The sequence below is a fragment of the Mastomys coucha genome, unplaced genomic scaffold (genome assembly GCF_008632895.1).
Source record: "Mastomys coucha isolate ucsf_1 unplaced genomic scaffold, UCSF_Mcou_1 pScaffold11, whole genome shotgun sequence".
Lineage (NCBI taxonomy): Eukaryota > Metazoa > Chordata > Mammalia > Rodentia > Muridae > Mastomys > Mastomys coucha.
Genome location: NW_022196893.1, coordinates 24,177,181 through 24,198,592, shown reverse-complemented (window position 1 = coordinate 24,198,592; position 21,412 = coordinate 24,177,181). Strand labels below are relative to the sequence as shown.

The 21,412-nt window shown below is 42.6% G+C and overlaps 1 protein-coding gene across 4 annotated transcripts in view; it reads left to right on the top strand.

Moving 5' to 3' along the window:
* Gxylt1 (glucoside xylosyltransferase 1) overlaps positions 1–18,927 on the top strand; it is a 38,553-nt gene extending 19,626 nt beyond the window's left edge. For all 4 annotated transcript variants that reach the window (XM_031353330.1, XM_031353338.1, XM_031353344.1 and 1 more), the window contains 4 exons: positions 3,714–3,965; positions 10,367–10,490; positions 10,830–11,002; positions 13,579–18,927. In XM_031353330.1, the coding sequence (XP_031209190.1) occupies positions 3,714–3,965; positions 10,367–10,490; positions 10,830–11,002; positions 13,579–13,740 (711 nt within the window). In that variant the 3' untranslated portion in view covers positions 13,741–18,927. The remainder of the gene's footprint in view (positions 1–3,713; positions 3,966–10,366; positions 10,491–10,829; positions 11,003–13,578) is intronic.
* The last annotated feature ends 2,485 nt before the right edge of the window (positions 18,928–21,412 follow it).

The window sequence follows — 21,412 nt, the reverse complement described above, 5'->3', positions numbered from 1 at the left end:
AGCCAGGGTTACATAGAGAGATACAGGACAGCCAGGGCTACATAGAGAGATACAGGACAGCCAGGGCTGTATAACAGAGAAACCCTGTCTCAAAAACAACAAATACCAAACAAAACAAAGGCCTAAGTTCTTGGAAAATATATGAGTTATAGGGAAGAATCTCCAGTTGCTGCTTAAGAGGGTCAAGGTATCTGAGCAAATTAATAATATATATCACCATACCCAAGTAATATCAATTTTATTTAAGTTGCGATTATTTTTGTTGTTTGAGTATTTCTTTAACATTCATTGTTTTTAATTATGTGCACACATGTATAGGAATGCATGTACATGTGGGAGCCTTTGGAGCTCAGAGAGGGCGTTGCCAGATGTGGATGCATGGGAGTTAGATGCTGGGTCCTCTGGGAGAGCAGGAAGCACTCTTAACCATTGAGCCATCTCTCTGGCCCTGTTGTTTGAATTTTCTGTTTATTTTCAGATAGGTGGGGTCTCCTGTAGCTAAGGCTGCCCTCAAACTTGAGGTGATCCTGCCTCAGCCTCCTGTGTGGTAGCTTTCACAAGACCAGCTTTCGCATTAGGACTCTGATGGTCAAGTTGGCTTCACCAGTGATCTTAGAGGCTATGCTTACAAAGTTTGGATCCTAGGACCTTTCTCAGATTTCCTTTTGCTATTAAAACACATGAGGACTTTGTAAGCTTTTAATATGAACCTCATTGTTTTTTTCTAGGCATGGTCTCACTTCGTGGTCCTAGTTGATCTGGAGAACAGTGTGTTGACCTGTCTAGTCTTGAACTTAGAGAGAGATCCACTTGATCTCCTAATTCTGGGATTGAAGGCCAGGCTTCATATGAGCCTTACATCGAATTATTGTGGTGTCACAGCTGTTTCCTATGTGGCATGGGTCATTTTTCCGCTAATGTGCTGCTTAATGTGCTTCCAATGTGCCGTTGGAAAGATGCAGGCTCCATATTTTCATGGAGCTTGCTGTTTGATGGGGTGGTCACGGGACAGGCAGTCACACAGATGCATTACCAGCAGTGGTACATGGTGAAAGGGAAGCATGGAGTTGTGTGTTTCTCTGTGACTTGTACTTAATAAGTTTAATTGCTGATGTTTTGAACTGAACTTACTGATCATTTGCATACTGCTGGGCTAAGTCCTACATGGACTTTTAAGCACTAACATACTTAAAACCTTTAGTTATCGTTATACTTTACTTTATCTTCTTAACAAGATTAAGTAAATTGATACTTTTCTCCCCAGTGATAAATCCTGCTGAGCTTCCCTTCCTGATGTAAAAGAAGCACTGATGTGCCTTGTACCCATACGTCTAGTCCCAAGGAACCCTGGGAAGGCACAGGCTCTATGCAACTGTGTATGATGGTGTTAAACTTGGACCATAAAATATATGCATAAATAAAATCAAAACATGCTTTCTTTCTTTTTTTCTCTCTTCCTTCCTTCCTTCCTTTCTTTCTTCCTTTCTTTCTTTCGTAGTGCTGGGGACAAACTCATCTACCACTGAGCTATACTTACAGCCTTCTTGTTACTTTTGAGACAGTTTCCCAAAAGTGCCCTAGCTGGCCTGGAATTCAATATCCTTTTACATCGGCCTCCTGAATAATTGGAGTTATAGGGCCCATACCACCAGGCCTGATTTTAACCACGAAGCTATAATCAGTGTCTTCATGGTCTTCTAAGAATGTTAATCTATGGTGTGTTAGGGCATAGAAACAGAATACTGATAGAAAAAACAAATCTTGGGCTAGGTGTAGTTTCAATACTCAGTTCTGTGATCAGGTCCTCCTTGGGAAGCCGAGGAAGGAGGAGCCCAGGAACTTCAAGTCCAGCCTGGGCTATCTGTTGAAACACCAGGTGCATTAAAAGTCCAGCCTGGGCTATCTGTTGAAACACCAGGTGCATTAGTCTGAATTCTCTAGAGGAACAGAACCGATAGGATGAGTCTGTGTATATTCAAAGTGTATTTATTAGAATGCCTTACAGGCTATGATCTGGCCAGTCTAACAATGGCTGTCTCTTGACAGAAAGCCAAGAACCCAGTAGTTAGTTGTTCAGTTAAGAAGGCTGAGTGTCTCAGCTGGTCTTCAGTCTGCATTGGAATCCCAAAGTAGTAGGTTTTTGTGTGTGGTTTTTTTTTTTGTTTGTTTGTTTTTTTGTTTTGTTTTGTTTTGTTTTGTTTTTTTCTTCAAGACAGGGTTTCTCTGTGTAGCCCTAGCTGTCCTGGAACTCACTCTGTAGACCAGGCTGGCCTCGAACTCAGAAATCCACCTGCCTTTGCCTCAAGTGCTGGGATTAAAGGCGTGCACCACCACTGCCCGGCTTAAGAATTAGTTTTTATTACAGTAATGTCTCAGCAGCAATGTAAATGAACTTGTCAGCAAGAGTAAACACAAGCAGGCAAAACCAAAAGCTTCATTTGATGTCCTTCTAGATAGGCTCCCATCAGAAGGTGGAGCTTAGATTTAAGGTGAGTCTATCAGCCTCAGGTGATCCAGTGAAGAAACCTTTCCCCACCCCACACAACTGTGCCCAACCCCTTGTGTTTTAGTTGATTCTAGATGCAGTCAAGTTGACAACTGAGATTAGCCATCATACAGGGCACCCTAGCACTCTTCACAGACTTTTAAAAGGCAAAATGGAAAAAACAATAACTCCCTTTCACCCCTTTTCTGTTGGTGGGAGGCACAGCCCAGCTCACCTCCTTCTAACTGTGGTCTCTGAGTTAGGGAGCCTTCAGCATTCTGGCTCAGCTGTCACTATCAGGTATTTTCCATGTTGGCTCCTAAACTAGCCTGGAGCAGCCTGAGAGAGGAATGCGGGTTTCAGCGTAACTGCCCAGTGAGCCAGTGGCTCAGAATTGTTGCAGGAATGGTAAAATTGGCAGAGTAGCAGGAAGAGGATCAAGTCTTGTCCTTATTGTGCTTAACTAAAATGTTTCAGCACAGTCAGCCTGCAGCACACAGGGCATAGATCTGAATGTAGCCATTACAAAGTTGTAAACTTGGGTAGAACATTACCAGACTAATTCTTTCTCTTTTGGTAAATTGATTGCATGGTCCTCCAGTGTGTGAACTTTGTGGATGATGTCATATTTCAATTGTCAGAAGGTTGGACACTCTTACTACTTTAAAACTTAACCATTGAGCTATATGGATATATAGGACAGACAACAAATTTAAATTTGTAGATGTCTTATTTAAGTTTGTAAGGAAACACGAAAACTTATCTTTGAAAAAATCTCTGTGGAAGGCACTCTGAAGATTTAAAAAGTCTTAGTTTTAAAAGTCTTGCTCTGCCTTTGTTCTTCCTGAGTGTGCAGTTTTGATTTGTTGATAGTGTGTGTAGAAATACTAGTGCAGACTAGATAGCCTGGGCTCCAGTCTGTCTTTCACTTAATAGAGGGCACGGAAGTAGTGCAGTGGACAGGATGGGTTTGGGAGACCTTCCATCTGTACTTACCTCAGTGTTAAGGCCCCACATGTTAGTGGAGAAGTTAGTGTAGTGTTCAGCGAGAAGACAGTTTTCTCCTGACCTATGATCATTTTAGTGTCTATGAATTTTTCAAAACTGACAAATTTCAGAAGCATTACCTTAAAAGATTTTTAATTTGTGTATCACTTAGGTGTAATTTCTGCTACTATCCTTTTATTAAATATATTTGTAACTAATTATTCAAATCTTTTCCTCCTAGTTAATACTGAAAGAAGTTGACTCACTGTTGTATGTGGACACTGATATCCTTTTTTTACGACCTGTCGATGATATTTGGTCATTACTAAAGAAATTTAATTCCACACAAATCGCTGCGATGGCACCAGAACACGAAGAGCCCAGAATTGGATGGTATAATCGCTTTGCCCGGCATCCGTACTACGGGAGGACGGGCGTGAACTCTGGAGTGATGCTGATGAACATGACCCGGATGAGGGGGAAGTACTTCAAGGTAGGTAGCGCATGGTGCAGGCGCTTTACCGAGCTTTCCTTTCTCCTGAATGCCTTTGATTTTCTTAAGACCTAAATCAGACTAGGGACTGGAGACATGTTCAGTGGTTAAGAACTTTACACTGGACAGTGATGAGATTTTAGCATCCACATTAGGCAGCTCACTACTGCCTGTACTTCCCCTCCAGGGGATCTGAGGTCCTCTTCTGGCTTCTGCAGGCACAAACACACATACACATAAATAAAAATGAAGCCGTTCTTTAAAAATCACATAGCTGTGCAGCTGGAGAGGTGGCTCAGTCACTAACTGTACCTACTGCTCTCACAGAGGACTCAAATTCAGTCTCTAGCATCTGTGCAGGCAGCTCACAGCTGTGACTCCAGTTCCAGGGGATCTTATACCTTTTCTGGTCTCTAAGAGCACCAGGGACTCACATGGTAAATACACTTACTTGTAAGCAAAACAAAAGAAAAATAAATATGTCCTGTGTGTACATACGTATATTGAAGATGTGGTGGTACACATCTTTAATCCCAGTACTCAGGAAGCAGGGGCAGGGTCTCTTTGCCAGCTAGAGCTACATAGGTGAGATGTTATACACACACACACACACACACACACACACACACACACTTTCTCTCTCACACTAAATTTTTCTAATTTTTCTATTTAGGATAATTGGAAAAAAGTGGGTTCATAGCATTCTGTAGGGGTCAATTCAAGTAGGTCGCATCAGATGGTATTTCTCACAATGAAGTAAATTATCATTGTACCAAGTAGCCACTGTCATCTCTAAACCATCAGTGCAGGAAGCATCATCATTTTATAGCATAAAGAATGTGAATCTCAAGTGACATTCGGGGTGGGTTTTTGGTTATCAATACAGATTCTATATTGATATAGAATCTGTCAGTCTGGCTCTAACTTTGTCTCCTTAGGAGTTCAGTAAATGGGGTGAATTTTGATTATCTCAGGGTTTTCTTTATCTGTACAGTGGGAAGGTGATATAATATTCCTGTGCTTTAGGCCTTCCTATGAAGGCTCAGTGGCTTAAACAGTTGCTGATATAACCTGAGTGTGGTTCCCAGTACTCAGATTTGGCTCAGAACTGCCTGGGAACTAACTTCAGTTCTAGGGCATCCTCTGATCCTCTGCTTCTCCTCACCCCCAACCCGCATCCATGTGTAACTGCATACCCACATCCACGGGTAACTGCATACCCGCATCCACGGGTAACTGCATACCCACATCCATGGGTGACTGCATACCCACATCCACGGGTAACTGCATACCCACATCCATGGGTGACTGCATGAACACATCCACAGGTAACTACATACCTGCACTCACATGTAATTGCATACCCACATCCATGGGTAACTGCATACCCACACCCATGGGTGACTGCATACACACGTCCACAGGTGACTACATGAACACAGCACACGCGTTGTACACAAATTAACTAAGCAAACAAACAACCTTACAAAGTCCAGCATGACACCTACGAGTCAAATTTTAAAATAAGTATTAGGTGAAGTTAAGTAAAAACATGGGTTTCTGGAAAAAAAAACAGGCTTTCCCTCCAGTGCTTATGTCTTTATTTCTAGTTAGGAATAGTTAAACTCAGGGAAATTAAGAGTCTGTCTGTATTTTGTAATTGTATTTGTTTTTCAAATACTTTTCAGTGAGTTCTGGCAGATCAGAATTTATGTTGCTATTTGTTTCTACTATAATATTTGTTTAAATCTTCATATCTTCATGCCATGTAGAATTTTTTCTTTTTTCCTTTCTTTTTTTCTCTGTGGTTTTTTTGTTTGTTTGTTTTTTGTTGTTGTTTGTCTTTTGTTTTTTTGAGCTCCTGGCTGCTCTGAACCTCTGTGTACACCAGGCAGCTCTCTTCCTGCCTCTGCCTCCCGAGTGCTGGGGTGAAACTGCATCTGTGCTGGTGCTGTCTTGAGTGTGTCAGGGTGGCTTGCTGCTGTCACTACTGTGTGTCAGGGTGGCTTGCTGCTGTCACTACTGTGTGTCAGCCTTTCCATCAGGAATGTACTGCAGGGTCCTCTAGAGGAACGAGGATAGAAGGAATGGTTTCATTAATATGTATATATACATTGTGTATATATATGTATATATATGTGGAACTTATATATTATATAACATTACATTAAATACATACTATATACATATAGAAATTATTAGAATGACTTATAGGCTGTGCTTCTGATAGTCCAACAGTGGCTGTCTACCAACAAAAAGTCTTAAGAATCCAGTAGTTGTTTAGTGCACCCGGAAGATATGTCAGCTGGTCTTCATGTGGGAATCCTCAAGAGGTAGGCTGTAATGCCTGTGAAGGGTGGGCATGCTATCAAGAATGAGGGCAAGCAGGCAAAGGAAGAGCTTCCTTCGTCCATGTCCTTTTTATAGGCCGCCAGCAGGTGTGAACCAGGCATAAACTGAATGGGTCTTCCTACTTCAAATGGTTTAATTAAGAAAACCCCCTCCCAGGTGTTATTTGCTTGGGTGTTAGTTAATTTCGGGTGAAATCAAGTTGACACCAGGAGTAGCCTTGAGGCTTGGCCTCCGCTCCTGCTGAACAGTGGACACTTTGTTTCATTTGCTCTAACATTCTGGGTGGTTACATTTCATGGGCCCTAAAGCTTTCTTACGTGAAAACAGCCTGTCCACAGGACTGCTCTTCTGCCTGCTAGTCTGTTTGCTGACGTCATGCCAGAAGATGGTGCTGTAAGATTATCAGCTGAGAACTGTCTGACTTCTCACTGACTGCGTTTTGAACTTTGTAGAATTATGAATTTAGTATTACAAAAGAAAGTGGAAATAATTTAACACTTTGATTTTAAAAGTGGACAATATAGCTGAAATTCCTTACTGCTCTTAAAGTTCTTCCAGCTTTCTGACAAGTTCCTGCCTCCCTTTTTCCTGTTTTCTTCCTGGTTTTAAGCCAGATAGAGACGTGGCCCTGTGCCGATGTCGTTCTTCAGCATTGTTCCACAGGAGCTTGCTGAGATGGCTCTACAACTAATACTGATTTTTAAAGGACATTTCCCCATGTATATTTTTCTTTATAGTTTTTCTGTCTCTGTAGCAAACGTTGCCTTGGTTTCCCCTGTTCAATAACTTTGGGCACAGATTATAAATTTTAGGTCGTTAGCCATTCTGCTCACAGTCACTTCCCAGATTGTTCCTTACAGATCCGTAAGTGTGGCCTCGTGGTTAGTTCAGGAAAACCTGAAGAGAACTTGTTTGTAATGAAGGCCATGATTGTTTACTTTTGTGGCTGACACCTGTTCTTGCTGTTATGATTGTGCTCTCCCAATCTGCTACGTTATAGTAGCATTAAAAATTAAAACAGTAAAAGCTCTGTTTCATTCTTTGTATCTCTTTTTTGTTTAAATGGCAACTATTTTCTTTCTTTCTTTTTTTTTTTAAGATTTATTTTATTTATTTTATGTGTATGAGTACACTGTAGCTGTACAGATGGCCATGAGCTATCATGTGTGTGGCTGCTGGGAATTGAACTCAGGACCTCTGCTGGCCCTGCTCCCTCCTGTCCGCTTGCTCCAGCGTAATTCACTGTAGCTGTCTTCAGACACACCAGAAGAGGGCGTCAGATCTCATTACGGATGGTTGTGAGCCACCATGTGGTTGCTGGGATCCGAACTCAGGACCTTTGGAAGGGCAGTCAGTGCTCTTACCCGCTGAGCCACCTCTCCAGCCCCATTCTTTGTATCTCTTAGTGCTTGATAAGCAGGATGCCCGGTTGTCTAAACTGTTAATGTACACTTGCACTTGGTGTCCTGATGATATTTACAATGTTGACTCTTTGTTTTATTGCATGTGTGTGTTATACACGTTGTATATCTGCATGTGTGCTGTATGCACGCACATGCAAAGACCTCAAGTTGATGTTGAGTGCCTTCCTTAGTCACTCTTTATTGAGGTAGTAGCTCTTGATGAACTGAGGCACTTAACCAGTTATGGCTCGACTAGCTCACTCCAGGGGTCCTCGGCCTCTGAGGAACTGCCATACCTGCCTGGCTTTACCGACCTCCTGAGGATCTGAGGGCTGGCATCTGCACTGTGTGACAAGCACACCACCCAGCACCTCACCCTGCCAGTTCTGCTGTCCCGGTCGTGAGCCTCACCTTTAATGGCCCACCTGGCTCCAGTCCTTTTTCTTTTTTGAGACAGGGCCTCTTTATGGCCATATGTGGCTCAGGGGTGGCTTCAGACTCCCAGTAATCTTCCTGCCTCGGCTTCCCAAGTACTGGGATTACAGGCATGCACGATCATACTAAGACCTTTCCTATTTCTTAGAAAGTTATGAAAGCTTACTTAACATTTCTTATTTATTAGAAGAACAGCTGTGCCATATGTGGAAGGCATTTTGATTAGTTTTTTTTTTTCCTACCTAATGGGTACAAGCTTTATCTCTTGTTGTTTTGGGAACTTTTTTGGGGGGGGTAGATGTCTACTCTGATGACAGGCCATAGCACAATGGTGTCAGTCCAGCTTAGGGAACCAGAGTTTATTTAGCTTGCTTATGGAGCATAGTGGTAGAAGGTTTGTTTTGTTCAGTTTTGTTTTACCAGAGAGTAGATGGCTCCTAATAATAGTTGTAGCACTAGAAAGTCTCCTTCCAGCATAGATGACAACTTCCTCCTAGCTCCATGTGTGGGATCCCACCTTCGGTTAGCCTTCCACAAGGTTGGGTGCAGTCAGGACAGAATTACATGTAAATGGCTCAGAAGGGAGGGAGCTGGCAGAGGAAGTCTCAGCTAAGGGGCTCATGACCGTCCTCCTCCTGCTTCTGTGAGGGACATGGACCATTGACAAGGCTGATGCTGGTGGTCTGATGCACATAGTCACAGTACTCTGAGGAAGAGGAAGCCCTCTAGCTTAGAGGACAGCTTTAGGACAGCAGGTGTCCTGCTCCTCTCTCATTCTCCATCTTATCCCTGAGTCAGGATCCCTCACTGAACTAGCTAAAGTGGCTGGCTGGCAAGCTGAGTGATCTTCCTGTTCCCTGCCCCCTGCTCCTTGCCCTCTGCCCAGCACTGGTTACATGCTGGAGAATTGCTTTTGTACATTGGTACTGGGGATCAGAATTAAGATTCTTTTTTTTTTTTTTTTTTGGTTTTTCAAGACAGGGTTTCTCTTTGTAGCCCTGACTGTCCTGGAACTCACTCTATAGACCAGGCTGGCCTTGAACTCAGAAGTCTGCCTCCTGCCTCCCAAGTGCTGGGATTAAAGGCATGAGCCACCACTGCCTGGCCCAGAATTAAGATTCTTATCCTTGTGTATGTATATATGTTACATATGTGTATACATATATATGTGCACACACATATATATATATGTGCACTCATGAACATGTATACACACATAGATACACACATATTTTATGATGCAGAATGTGTCCTTAAAATGGACTCATGTTTAATATCTGTGTGTTTATGTTAGAGTTGGGGTTGAACTGGTAAGAAGTACCCAGAACAATGTCTGGCATGTGATTTTTTTTTTCCCCCTGTCAAGATCACTGTTATTTTGGAAGTTTAAAGAAAATTATTGGAAATTAATAAATAAAATACATACAATTCAAGTTTTAACGCTAATAAGCAGTATGCTTCGCCAGCATTTGGGAGGCAGAGAGGAGCAAGAGCTGCTCTTCAGCCATGAGTTCGAAGCCAGCCTGGGTTACATAAGACTGTGTATAAAAAGAGAAAAAAGAAAAGTAAGAAGCTTCACAAAAGTAAGTTTGTAGAGGGTGGGAAATAAAGAACAACAAAAAGTGATGAATCTTGTGTATTAGTGGTACTCTAGTCCCCACAATCTGAGAGCAATACACCACAGGAGTCTCAGTGAAAGGTTGGCTGCTCGGTGGTTTTTCCTGGGATGGTGTGGACAAACCTCTGTTCATACCCATAGGGAGCCAGGGACATCTGCAGTGACATCCACAGCAGCACAGCCATGCCAAGCCATGAACTGCAAAGATGGCTATGGCGGTACAGTGTGTAATCTGGCTTCCCAGAGACAGACACAGGAAGATCGTCAGTATGAGGGTAGCCCCAGACTACAGTAGAACCTGGTCACAGAAAACAAAACAAGGAACCACTTTTCACAGTTCTTACTTTAACATGGACAGGTGAGCTACCATGCTGCTCTGTGCCGGTCTTTTGTCTGCCTCATTAGCTCAGTCCCTGTCTCCCCATCAGTGTGGCCTTCCCTCCTTGACCAGAGCCTCCTCACATGGAGGGTTGTACAGGACACATGGTTTTGTAACTAAGGGGCTTTCCGTTCTCTTTGGGCTTTGTAATGTCTAAGAGAAGAATGGGTTCTAAGGGAAGAATGCTAAAACTTTCCAATGCTTTTATCAACAGAACGATATGACAACTGCGCGGCTACAGTGGGGAGACATACTTATGCCATTGCTTAAAAAATACAAACTAAACATCACGTGGGGTGATCAAGATCTGTTAAATATCATGTTTTTTCATAATCCAGGTAATCTAAATTCCTTTAATTCTTTACATTTGTAAAATCAATCACAGACTGAAAATCAGAAAGCAGAAACAATGGTCTGGGGTTAGCTCAGTGGTAGGTACTTGCTTAGCAGAGACAGTGTCCTCAGTTCAATCCTTTGTACCATAGGAAACACATAGGCTCGATTTTTGCTTATATTAATGGCTGTCTATATCTTCAGTAAGACTTGAATATTGATTTGGTTGGGAGAAATCTAAATACCATCTATAGTCTTTTAAGTGATAACGTTTACAAGTGTTGATTCTGAAAAGGCATCGTGTGCTTTATCGCTTTCCTGTTGTTGGCTTTCCTTCCTTGTAGAGAGCCTTTTTGTTTTTCCCTGTCAATGGAATTACCGACCAGATCACTGTATATATGGAAGCAACTGCCGCGAAGCAGAAGAAGAAGGAGTCTTTATTCTTCATGGAAACAGAGGGGTTTACCATGACGACAAGCAGCCAGCGTTTAGAGCTGTGTACGAAGCACTAAGAAATGTAAGGTTTGCTCCCGCCAAGTTTTCACTCTAAACATACTGTACCATGAGGATGATACAGTAAATATAATGTAAAGAATTTCCTATCGTTTATTGTAAAGTCACCAGCTCCCAAGATCTGGCTTCATGGTTTGTCACAGGTTCTCTCTCTCTGCATATTGAACCTGAATTATAGATACTATCTTCTTGACACCTAAGAACTGCAATTCTTTTCTCATTGAGATTAATGGTATTTATTAACCATTGTACCGATGTTTAAGCTCAGGTGAATCTGTGCGTGTTCCTAAGCTCCTTTGATAGTAAACCGCAAAGCTCCCTGCTAGCTTACAGGTGTGTAGTTTCCTCTTAGAGTTGTGAGGTTGCGCCCACAGTTCACATCTGGGACCCACGTAGAACCACTCTAGACTTTGGGGGACTTACCCTCCAAGGTTATACTTCCTTCAAGTAGTGTTGATGCTGAAGGTGTTTCTGATTTGGCTGGAAGCACACATGCCCCTTCCCTTTCGGCTTCACTACCACTGTTGTAGGCAGAGCTTTGGCTTCCTCTCTCTTGTTTACAGGACTACTAGACGAAGGTATCATTGTCATGCTTTTCTCAGCCTAGGTCACTGTTAGCTCACCTCTTCTAAACAGTGCAGTTAGCACACATAGAACATATATAATATAGAGCATATATAATAATATATAACATTATACACACACACACACACATTATATATCATGACAGGGTGAGGGCATTCCCACATGTGCACTTTACTGTATTCCCCTTTCCCCTCTCATGGTGTCCTTCTGACCCCTTCCTCTATCCAGGTAGTCCCTCTACTTCCATGTCCTTTCCCTCCCTCCCTCCCTCCCTCTCACCCACCTACCATTCCATCCTCTCTTCCTCTCTCCTTCCTTACATTTTACCAGTGGGCACACTACTGAAGAAAGTGTAGACCTGTAGGAAAGAGAGCGTCCATGTTTAAGAACCATTAATTGCCTCTTAACTCCTTAAGGAGCGGTGCCACCTCATAACTCCATCCCTCCATGACACTGGTGCTCTGCTCAGTCTTGCCTCATGTAGGTAATCAGAGCCACTGAGACTTTGTGGTACAGCCCTATCATGGCTGGAGGACAGTGTTCCACAACGATCCAGATCTTGATATCCCCACACCCTCCTTTTGTGACATGGCTCATTTAGTGATGAGCATTCAACAACACTTATTCTCAGCACCGTAACCATTTATGAAGTCTCTGAGAATTGCTCCAACTGGTTTCTTCCCGTCAGTCTGCATAGTATCTGCCAGGCATACTAAAGCAAGCCAGCAGGGAGGTAGCTTCTAGTTCAGTCCCAACTGGTTGGAGAAGCTTTGTTTTCTTCCCCGTGGTGTGCTGTAACCCTCAGGGATAATCTCAGTTCGTCTTATCTCAGATATCTATATGTTCTACATTACAGGCAGAAGGTGGCCAAGAATATCCCATCAGCATTTAATTGATGTTCTCTGGCTTACTTACCTCCTAGACAGTCATGCGCTATATAGAGCCCTCTGAAGAGTGCGGTACTTAGCCACTCTCATATGTATCTATTGGATCCTTTTGTGCAGTATGGCAACCAACTTCCCTTTATATTAAGAAATGCTTGAGTCTGTCATGTTTATGTGTAGGGAGATTTGTTCTTTTGCTCAGTTTCAGAAATTTCAGTCCATAGTCACCTGGTCCCATTGCTGTGGTAAAACATGACATGAGAGCAGATAGCAGAGGAAGCAAGAGAAGGAACAGGAGTAAGTTACCTTTCCAGTTCCCCTCCAAGGAATGCCACCAGTGATTTAACTTCCTCTACTAGATCCCCCTCCTAAATATGCCACCACCTCCCAGGATCACTGAATAATCTAGGGTTCAATTGAGCACATGGATCTTCTGGAGGCACAGAGCCTAACTATAGTAAATCTCTGAGTTTCTTTGGGAAGTGAGTCATTTCACTCTCCTGCTCTGGCTATGGTGTTCATGGCTAACTCAGCGTCCGCAGTGTCATTGCGTGGGTGGGGGGTGGAGTGGGATGGAGTGAATGCCCTTTTCTCTAAGTGAGTCTAGCTTTTACTAGTTTCTCCCAGATACCTGTAACAAGTTTAGCCGTTTTATGCCAGTTTCTCAGCATCCTTTTGCTTGCTTGCTTGCTTGCTTGCTTTGTTTGTTTGAGACAAGGTTTCTCTGTGTAGCCTTGGCTGTCCTGAAACTCACTATGTAGATCAGGCTAGCCTTGGAATCTCAGAGCTCCTCCTGCCTCTGCCTCCTGAGTGTTGGGACTAAAGGCGTGCACCACCGCCCTCAGCATCCCTGCATCTTTTCTGCTCTTGAATATGTTCTTCCCTTGGCTTGGGCGGCCCTCGCATTGCCTCTCTCCGAAGCCTCCCAGTCTTGAGAGATTTGCTCTCGCCCCTTTTCTAATAGTCATGTTTAATTCAGTGACAGCACTGGCTAAGTGTACTTCATGGCAAATAGCAAGTGAAAGTTGTTAATATTTAACTGACTGAAGAACTTATTTGGAAAATAATTAAATGTTTGTATGTATTGTTGCCTGTTATATTTCTTCTCTAGTGTTCTCTTGAGGATGATTCCGTCCGTTCCTTACTAAAACCTTTAGAACTGGAATTACAGAAGACAGTTCACACGTACTGTGGAAAAACGTACAAACTGTTTATCAAGCAGTTGACAAAGAGCATAAGAAACCGTTATGACACTCCACCGAAGGAAAGGTGATTCTTCGCGACTGAAGTAAATGGATGAAACAGCAGCGCCTCAGGAGATGTGAAGGAATAGTATTGGAAAAGGATTTAGGGAGACATTTCTGTCTCCAGAACAACCCTCTCTGGAAGAATGAAAGAGCAGTCTATTCATGCCATGAAGGATAAGCCTAAACCCTTGTGCTCCAGTAAGAAGACACTTTGATCTCTGATATTTTGTAGTGTTACTTGGTGTCATTCCAGCGTTAATGAAAGCATTGGACAGTGTGGGCTGTGAGCTGGGTTGGCTCTTAATCAAGTAAGGAAGGACTGGGAGGATGGATGGAGAAAATGTACCTCGAACATAGTGGAGACATTCAAGCTGTGAGTGTAGCAATAATTTATGTCAGCACTAACCTCACTTTAAAGTGTGAGAAAAAGTTTACAGGAGCAGAAAGGTTCTGTTTCTTAAGAAATGTGATGTAACCAATGTAACCATTGACAATCTATGTACCCGCATACATTTCATCTCTGCTCTACAATATTTGGTGACAATCATGTTTGAGATTATTTGTAGATTTTAAGTAAGCTGCACATTTAAAAATTAGCTGTATGAAAAAGGAGAAAATAGTGAAAACTTAAAGGAGGCATTGTGTGTATGAGTGTGTGTGTGTGTGTGTGTGAATGCGTGTGCGTTTGTCTGTGTGTGTGTGTGTTGACAAATGAAGTGTGTTCATTTTGTATGTATTAAACTGTCTTGCCAAACCTAAGCTCTAAGATATTTGGGGACATTTTAAAAATCACTTTAAGTGAAAAATTTCAGCTTTACTGGGCATTCTGGAAGCAAAATATATTATGCTGAGAATAAAGTAAGAACCTAAGCGCAACACTAACAGGATGGTGGAAAATGTCACGGACCAAATACATAAGCCTGGGAGATTAACAGTGGTCCATTCAGACTCTCCTTCTACCTCAAGGCACATTTCCAGGATCCTTTTGAAGAGGCAGATGCAGAGCCTTACTTTAGATTAGACAGATGTGGAGAAAGAAGATTTTTATATCTAGCTGTAGAAAAAGTCGTTTTGATTTGGGTAAATGTGCATTTCTTATTTTGAACACCATTGAAGACAGTTGCCTTTTTAAAGTCTGGAAGATGAGAAACATTGCTCCTTGCTCATCTTGCCTGGACACCTAATGTATTCTGAGTGGGTCTGGGGCACAGATTTCTTCCTACCAGGTGCTCCCGGGTCCTGGGCTGTCTTTTTTCTCTTGGATTTTTAATGCTTACATGAAGAAAGGGAAGTTATGAAGGAACAAACAGTATCAGTTGTGAAGACCTCGTATCCTCTGTAGGAATATCCAAAAGAAGTGATCAGAACAGTTGTTCCAACTTCTGTAGTTCAGCCAGAGACGGACTGAGAAGGTTTAAACCACCATCGAAAGTATCTGCCAGGAGAGGAATTGCTAACTAGCTCAGTGTTCAGATAGGCTGAGGGAGTGGCAGCCATGATTCCTTGCCAGAATGCCATCGTAAAGTAAGATCTTGTGGACTGTGTTCAGTTTAGCTTGTTAGGGGGAAACACGGGGTGGAACCTTATCCTTTGGCTAATGATGTGAGGGGTGCTTGCCCAAAACAGGTGGCCCACATATATATATATATATATATATATATATATATACTGCATCTAGGAAGGAGTCTTTAAGACATGTTTTAAATGAAGAGATTAAAAATTACATCAAAGTAGAGTAGGGCTATACCTCAATATTCAGAGTGCTTGCTTCATGTGTTCAAGGCCCAACAGTACAGAAAATAATAGAAGATGAGAAGGATATTAGAGCCTCATGCAGCGGCTCTCACTGGTCATGTCTGTCACTGGTCAGGGTCTTGCCACATTTACTTCATTTATTCCTTTCCTATATTAAAGTCTCAGGCATCATTCCATATCCCTGCAGTGATGGCTTCGGTACTTTCAAGTAACTATAGCAACTACATCATCCCCAGCAAAAGCAGCAGCTGGCCTTTGGTTCCATCTCATCACCAGTCCTTAAACCCATATCCCTGCTTGTCTTAAATACGAGTGGGACACGATGACTCTGCTTTAAATGAGTTCCTCAGAAGGTTTCCCTATCAGTTAAGTTTAGGAAGCACTGGAAATTATTATGCTATTTTTAAGGTTGAAGTTATTGGTAGAGGTGCTGAATTATAAGTGCCATATTTGGATAAAGGAACAGTTGGGGTTATTGGTGAGAGGGATTCATATGAGCAAGTTCCTTCAGATGCTGTCTTCTCAGTAGCTGAAGACTCAGCCCCATGCGCTCCACTGTGATTACTTGAGGCTGTTTAGAGAAAGGATTTTAAAATGCACCAGACTTCATTCATATGAAAGGAATTAGGAAAAACCTTTAGAAAGTCTGTTTTAAGGAAATGCAGTTTTCCTTTATGAAGAGGAGCTATGCCATGCTTGTCAGTGTAATGACGAGAACAGATGGGGACTGGCCTGGATTTCCTTCTTTGTGGGCTTGGGAGGTGTGCTGACTACAGTGCCAGAGAGGTGAGGCCTGGATGAGGTGACTGGAGGAGCGCATGTGGCTCCTCAGCCCTACCACTGTTGATGGAGCCCGGTTTTACCATGGGCTGCCTCCTGAGCTGGGAGCTTTTTGAGTTCTCCAGTGTAGATTTGTTGATTGTATGTGGAAGGAACAGGTTAATTTAAGGAAGAGGAAGTAGAGAAGAAAGGAGGATGCAAATGAGTAGTTAAAGAGGGAGAGAGAGGGTTAAAAGAATGGCAGAAGGTGGAGTGAAAGAAAGATGGAAGGATAGTGGGGAGACGGAGAGGTGCATGTGGAGGAAACATGGGGTCCCTGCCTAGGTCAGCGCTTGCCTTGCGCTGCCTGGAGCCCATGGCTTGTTAGAGTCATCGATACTAGGCGTGTTCCTGGCTCACTGGGCACTTAGTGGTAGTTGTCTTTTTTTTTTCCCTTCCCTGTGGAAACACATACTTTCTATTTTGATGTCCTTTAGCTTCTCCAGAGGAAGTCTATGTGAAGGGAACTGCATTGTAATGTCTAAATCTCCTATGGGTTTTCCCTAGTACTGTTAATAAGAGCCAGTATGGCCGTTTGTTGTTGTAAAGTCTAATAGCTATTTCCAACTTTTATACAAAAATCTCCTCAGGAAGTACTGAAATGTTATAAAATAATCCTTGGCTTGTGGCGTTGCCTGGAATGGTGGCTGGGACAGTGGGTACATCTACTTATTCCTCTGCGGGGATACTTTCTACTGAACTGTTGTCAGTAGATTCAGGAGGACAGGAGATAGTAGAAACAGTAAAAGCAAAACTTTAAAGAGTATTATTCACCGTCAGGACAGAGAGCTGGCTCAGTGATTATGAGCACTCGGTCCCAGCACCCACATGGTGGTCCACAACTACCTGTAACTCCAATTCCAGAGATCCAACACCCTCTAACCTCTGTGGGCACCAGACACACATGTGGTCCACATAAATACACACAGGCAACACATACATACACCTAAAAAAATTAAAAACTACTCATTGTCCTTTTCAGTTGCTTATATTAAATAGCGCAAGCACAGCCAACCTCTTTGAGGTGTTTTTAGAAAGACGGTTGAACTGTCGTCTTAAAAATGCTTTTGGTTTTTTGGAATAGAGAAGAAAAATAGAGTGTGCAATATGTTAGGTGTGGGGCCAGCTATCCATTTAGTAAGTATAATTTCAAGTGTCTTAAAGTAATAATCGCCTTACTGCAGTTTAATATTCAGTGGCGGGAGGCTGAGCCAACTGCCGTGTTTCGCAGTGCTCATCTGTCCTCCGTGGCCAAGCAGCCCTTCTTTCTTTCTTCTAAAGCCTGCCTAACTTCTTCTAATGTTTGTAAGTTTTTTAATTCATTGAAGATAAGATTTTTAAAAAAAAGCAACTCTGAGTTCTATAGATGTAAGACAGATGTCTAAAAGCTGTTACAAGGATCAGACCTGGGCATGGTGGCACATGACTGTTACCTAGTACTTGGGAAGGGGAGGTGCATGCAAGGCCAGTGTGTGGCCTTTGCTGAGCTCGTGTCTCAAAAAACCACACAAACACAAAACAAACAAACAAACAAAAAAACAGAAACAAAACCAAAAAAACAAAAACCCCAGAAAACCAAAAAAGCCTCTAGCAGTGTATGTTAGTCAAATTTGTAGTACTTAGAAAATCATGAGACAGTGTGTCATCCTAGATTGGCCTGGGCCATCTACAGTTGATTACACAGCAGTGTCAGGTTTACTTCTGAGAGCTTGTCACCTCATCCTAGCTAATCATTACAAGGATCTCCTGGGATTTCCTTAGACTTCTATAAATTTATGTTTCAGCCAGGAGCTTTGTAGGGAGTTTCCCTCAATAATACTGTGAACTAGACATTTTACTATCAACCTTGAGAATTGATTGGGACCTTTGACCTGTGTAGATTACATATGCAGTATGACTATTAGAGCATCTTCACGTATGTGGCACACCATGTCCGCTCCTTCTAGAAGTTCATTAAGAGATGGTGACATCTTATATGTCATTTAAAAAGTAAATTGTTTCACTGTGGTAGTTCAGTGGGGTACTACTATTTGAACTGTTGCAAGTGGACTTTTTAAAAGTAAAAATACTATAATAGCTATTTTCAGCTTTTGTATAAAATCTCTTCAGGGAATACTGAAATGTTATAAAATAACCCACAGCTTGTGGCCTTGTTCTGGACTGTGCCTATTCAGAGTTCAGCAGAACATGCCTTTATTACATGAATTCATCGATACGTGAGAGCTGGGTCAGAGGAATTTGATGAGCTCTGTATCAGAAGGTCTGTGAGGTGGAAATGAGAACCTGGAACAGGCTGCAAGTGTTCATTTTTGCCAAGCATTTGCTTGAGTCTGTTACTGTGCGGAGCACAGCTGTCTGAAGCTGCAGGAAGGTGTCGTGATGAGCCATGCTGTGTAGACAGTACTGCCTCAGAACTTCTTTTACCTTAAAATGGTTTGGTTTTATAATAATGGGGTATCTTTAAGTCACTTGTGTATCTTGAGAATTCTTAACGGGGAGTATAAAAGTGTAGCCTCGGGGTCTAGCCTACCAGTATTGGAAGATGCCTTGTTCTGTTCTGGACGGCTCAGCTCAGGTGTTTCTTGAGAAACTTGATTGCTGTTACTAAATATGTACTCAATAAATGTTGGATTTCCTCATGTGTCTTAATTTTTTACTAGGCAAAACTAGTTTACAGGCTGAAAGGACGGCTTAACAGGTAAGAGCAGTTGGTGCTCTTGCAGAGAACCTCTGTTCCATTCCTGAATTAGGATCCTAGCGCATTATTGCTGCCAGGCATGCTGATGCACACCTATAACCCTAGTGCTGCTGAAGGTTACAGGTAGAGCTTGCTGGCAAGCTAGTCTAGCCAGTGAACTCTGGGTTCAGAGAGACTATCTTAAAAGCCCGGATGTGGTGGCGCACACCTTTAATTCCAGGACTTGGGATACAGAGGTAAGTGGGTCTCTGAGTTTGATGCCAATCTGGTCTGTGTAATTCCAAGCCAGCTAGGGCTACACAGTGAGATCTCATCTCAGAACAGTGTACCATGGCAGAGGAAGGCACTCAACATGAGCCTATGGGGGGGGGGGTTTGCAAATGTGCAGAGACATATGTACTGTGGGTATACACATATGCACATAGTATAAAGAAAACTAGATGCTCAGTCTCCAGCACCGAAGGAAAAATAAATGAAAGCAACAGTTTTACAGTCTTTAGGTTGAGCTGCTTGGTAACGAAGTCTCTCAAGGGCTAAGCCCGAATTGGCTAATTCAGCAGCTGGAAACGTCAGGAGCCTCAGCACCTTGTGTCCCTGGTCACTTACCTTGTAAACTTGGCTCCAGGTGACAGATGGCAATTAGAGGGAGCTTTCACGTGGTCGGAGAGTTATAACAATTTTTTTAAAAACATTTTTCAAAAGGAATGAAGCTCACCTGATTGGCTTAAGATCATGTAGCTTTGCCCCTAGATTTAAAAATGGCTTCCTTTCGAAGAGGAACAGCCACTGAGAGCAACCAGCATGTGAGGTCTGGGTGAAGTGGCTAGGGTAGGAGGCAAGGGTTTGGGAAGTTGCTGCTGGTGGGCACACTGTCTTTTATTTGGCTGGTGGGCACTTGTTATAATTTTAAGGGAATGCTAAATGCCAAGCCTAGAGAAGAGGACCCTGACTGCCAGGGACTGATTTTGTTTTAGCCAGTCTATTAATGCCTGATGCAAGCCTCCAGCCTTGTGTGTTTTTTTATACGGCTGCTTTCCGGGGTGTCACAGTGTAGTAGCCTTGGGAGGTTGTTGAGTTGATGATGGCTTCTGTTAAGACTTTAAAAGTTCCTTAAGATGGGTGATGAAGGGACTGAAGAGATGACTGCTCTTCCAGAGGACCTGTGTTTGATTCCCAGCATCTACGTGGTGGCTCACCGTTTGTGACTATGGTTTCTTGAGATCCGACACCCTCTTCTGTCCTTGATGATTATTGCACTCATGTGATGCACAGACAAGACATGCGGGCAAACAAAATCTATAAAGTAAATTAAAAATAAATTTGTGATGAAATTGTGATGAAAATATTAGTAATATCACACTTTAATTGCTTTATAAACTATGAAATACCTGTTGAAATTAAAAAAAAAAAAAGAATTAGTATTCTTTCCGCCCTGTGGTCTCAGAGCTCCAATTCGGGCTGTTGGGTACAGTGATAAGGGCCATAACCTGCTGAGCCATCTTGCTGCCCCCTCTTTAGTTGCCCAGGAATTAAAGCCAACAATTTACAGCTGGGGTAGGGGATAGGGTTTTGTTTTTGTTTTTTGTTTTGTTTTTTTTTTTGGAGGGGAAACCGGAAAAGGGGATATCATGTGAAATGTAAATAAAATATCTAATAAAAAAATGGGTTATGAATCTAAGGAGTTCTCAAGAAATAAAAATGACCTAGAAATATGTCAGTGTTCATCATCCTTAGCAATTAAGGAAATGCAAGTTAAAACAACTGAGATTTCTCTCACCCCAGTGAGAATGACTACGATTAGCAAAATAACTTGCAACAAATGGTAGCAATGCTGTGAAGAAAACCCCTCACTTTTGTTCAGAATACACGTGTGCAGCCACTGAAGAAATCAGCATGGGGAATCCTCAAAAGTTCTGAACTAAGAACAAATTACTCTCTGACCTGGCTGTCCCATTCCTAAGCATATGCCCCAAGGATTCGACATCGTACCCTGTAGATCCTTGCTCAGCCGTGTTCATTGCTGCACTGTTGGTAATAGCCAGGAGGTGGAAATAGCCTCAATGTCAGCGGATAAGTAGCGGAAGTGTTCCTCAGCACAGTGGAATGCTTGAAATTTGTGGGGAAATGGCAGGAACTGGAAAAGGTCATATTGGGTGGGATAGAGACAAGCATCACATGTTCTCATCTGAGGCTCCAAGCTTCCAATCCTCAAGTGTAAGGATACAGCATGGAGAACTGCAGAAACCAGGAAAATATAAAGGCACCAGAGGGTGGGGAGGGGATAGCAGGATACAAGTGATATGAAGTGAAGACGGTCTCTGGCTGGGGAAACGGGAGGGAGGGTGTGGGTACAGAAGGAAGCAACTCCAAGGTTGGTTAAGAAAGCCTCAAGGAAATGAGTCTCTAATAAAAGTGTGTGTGTGTGT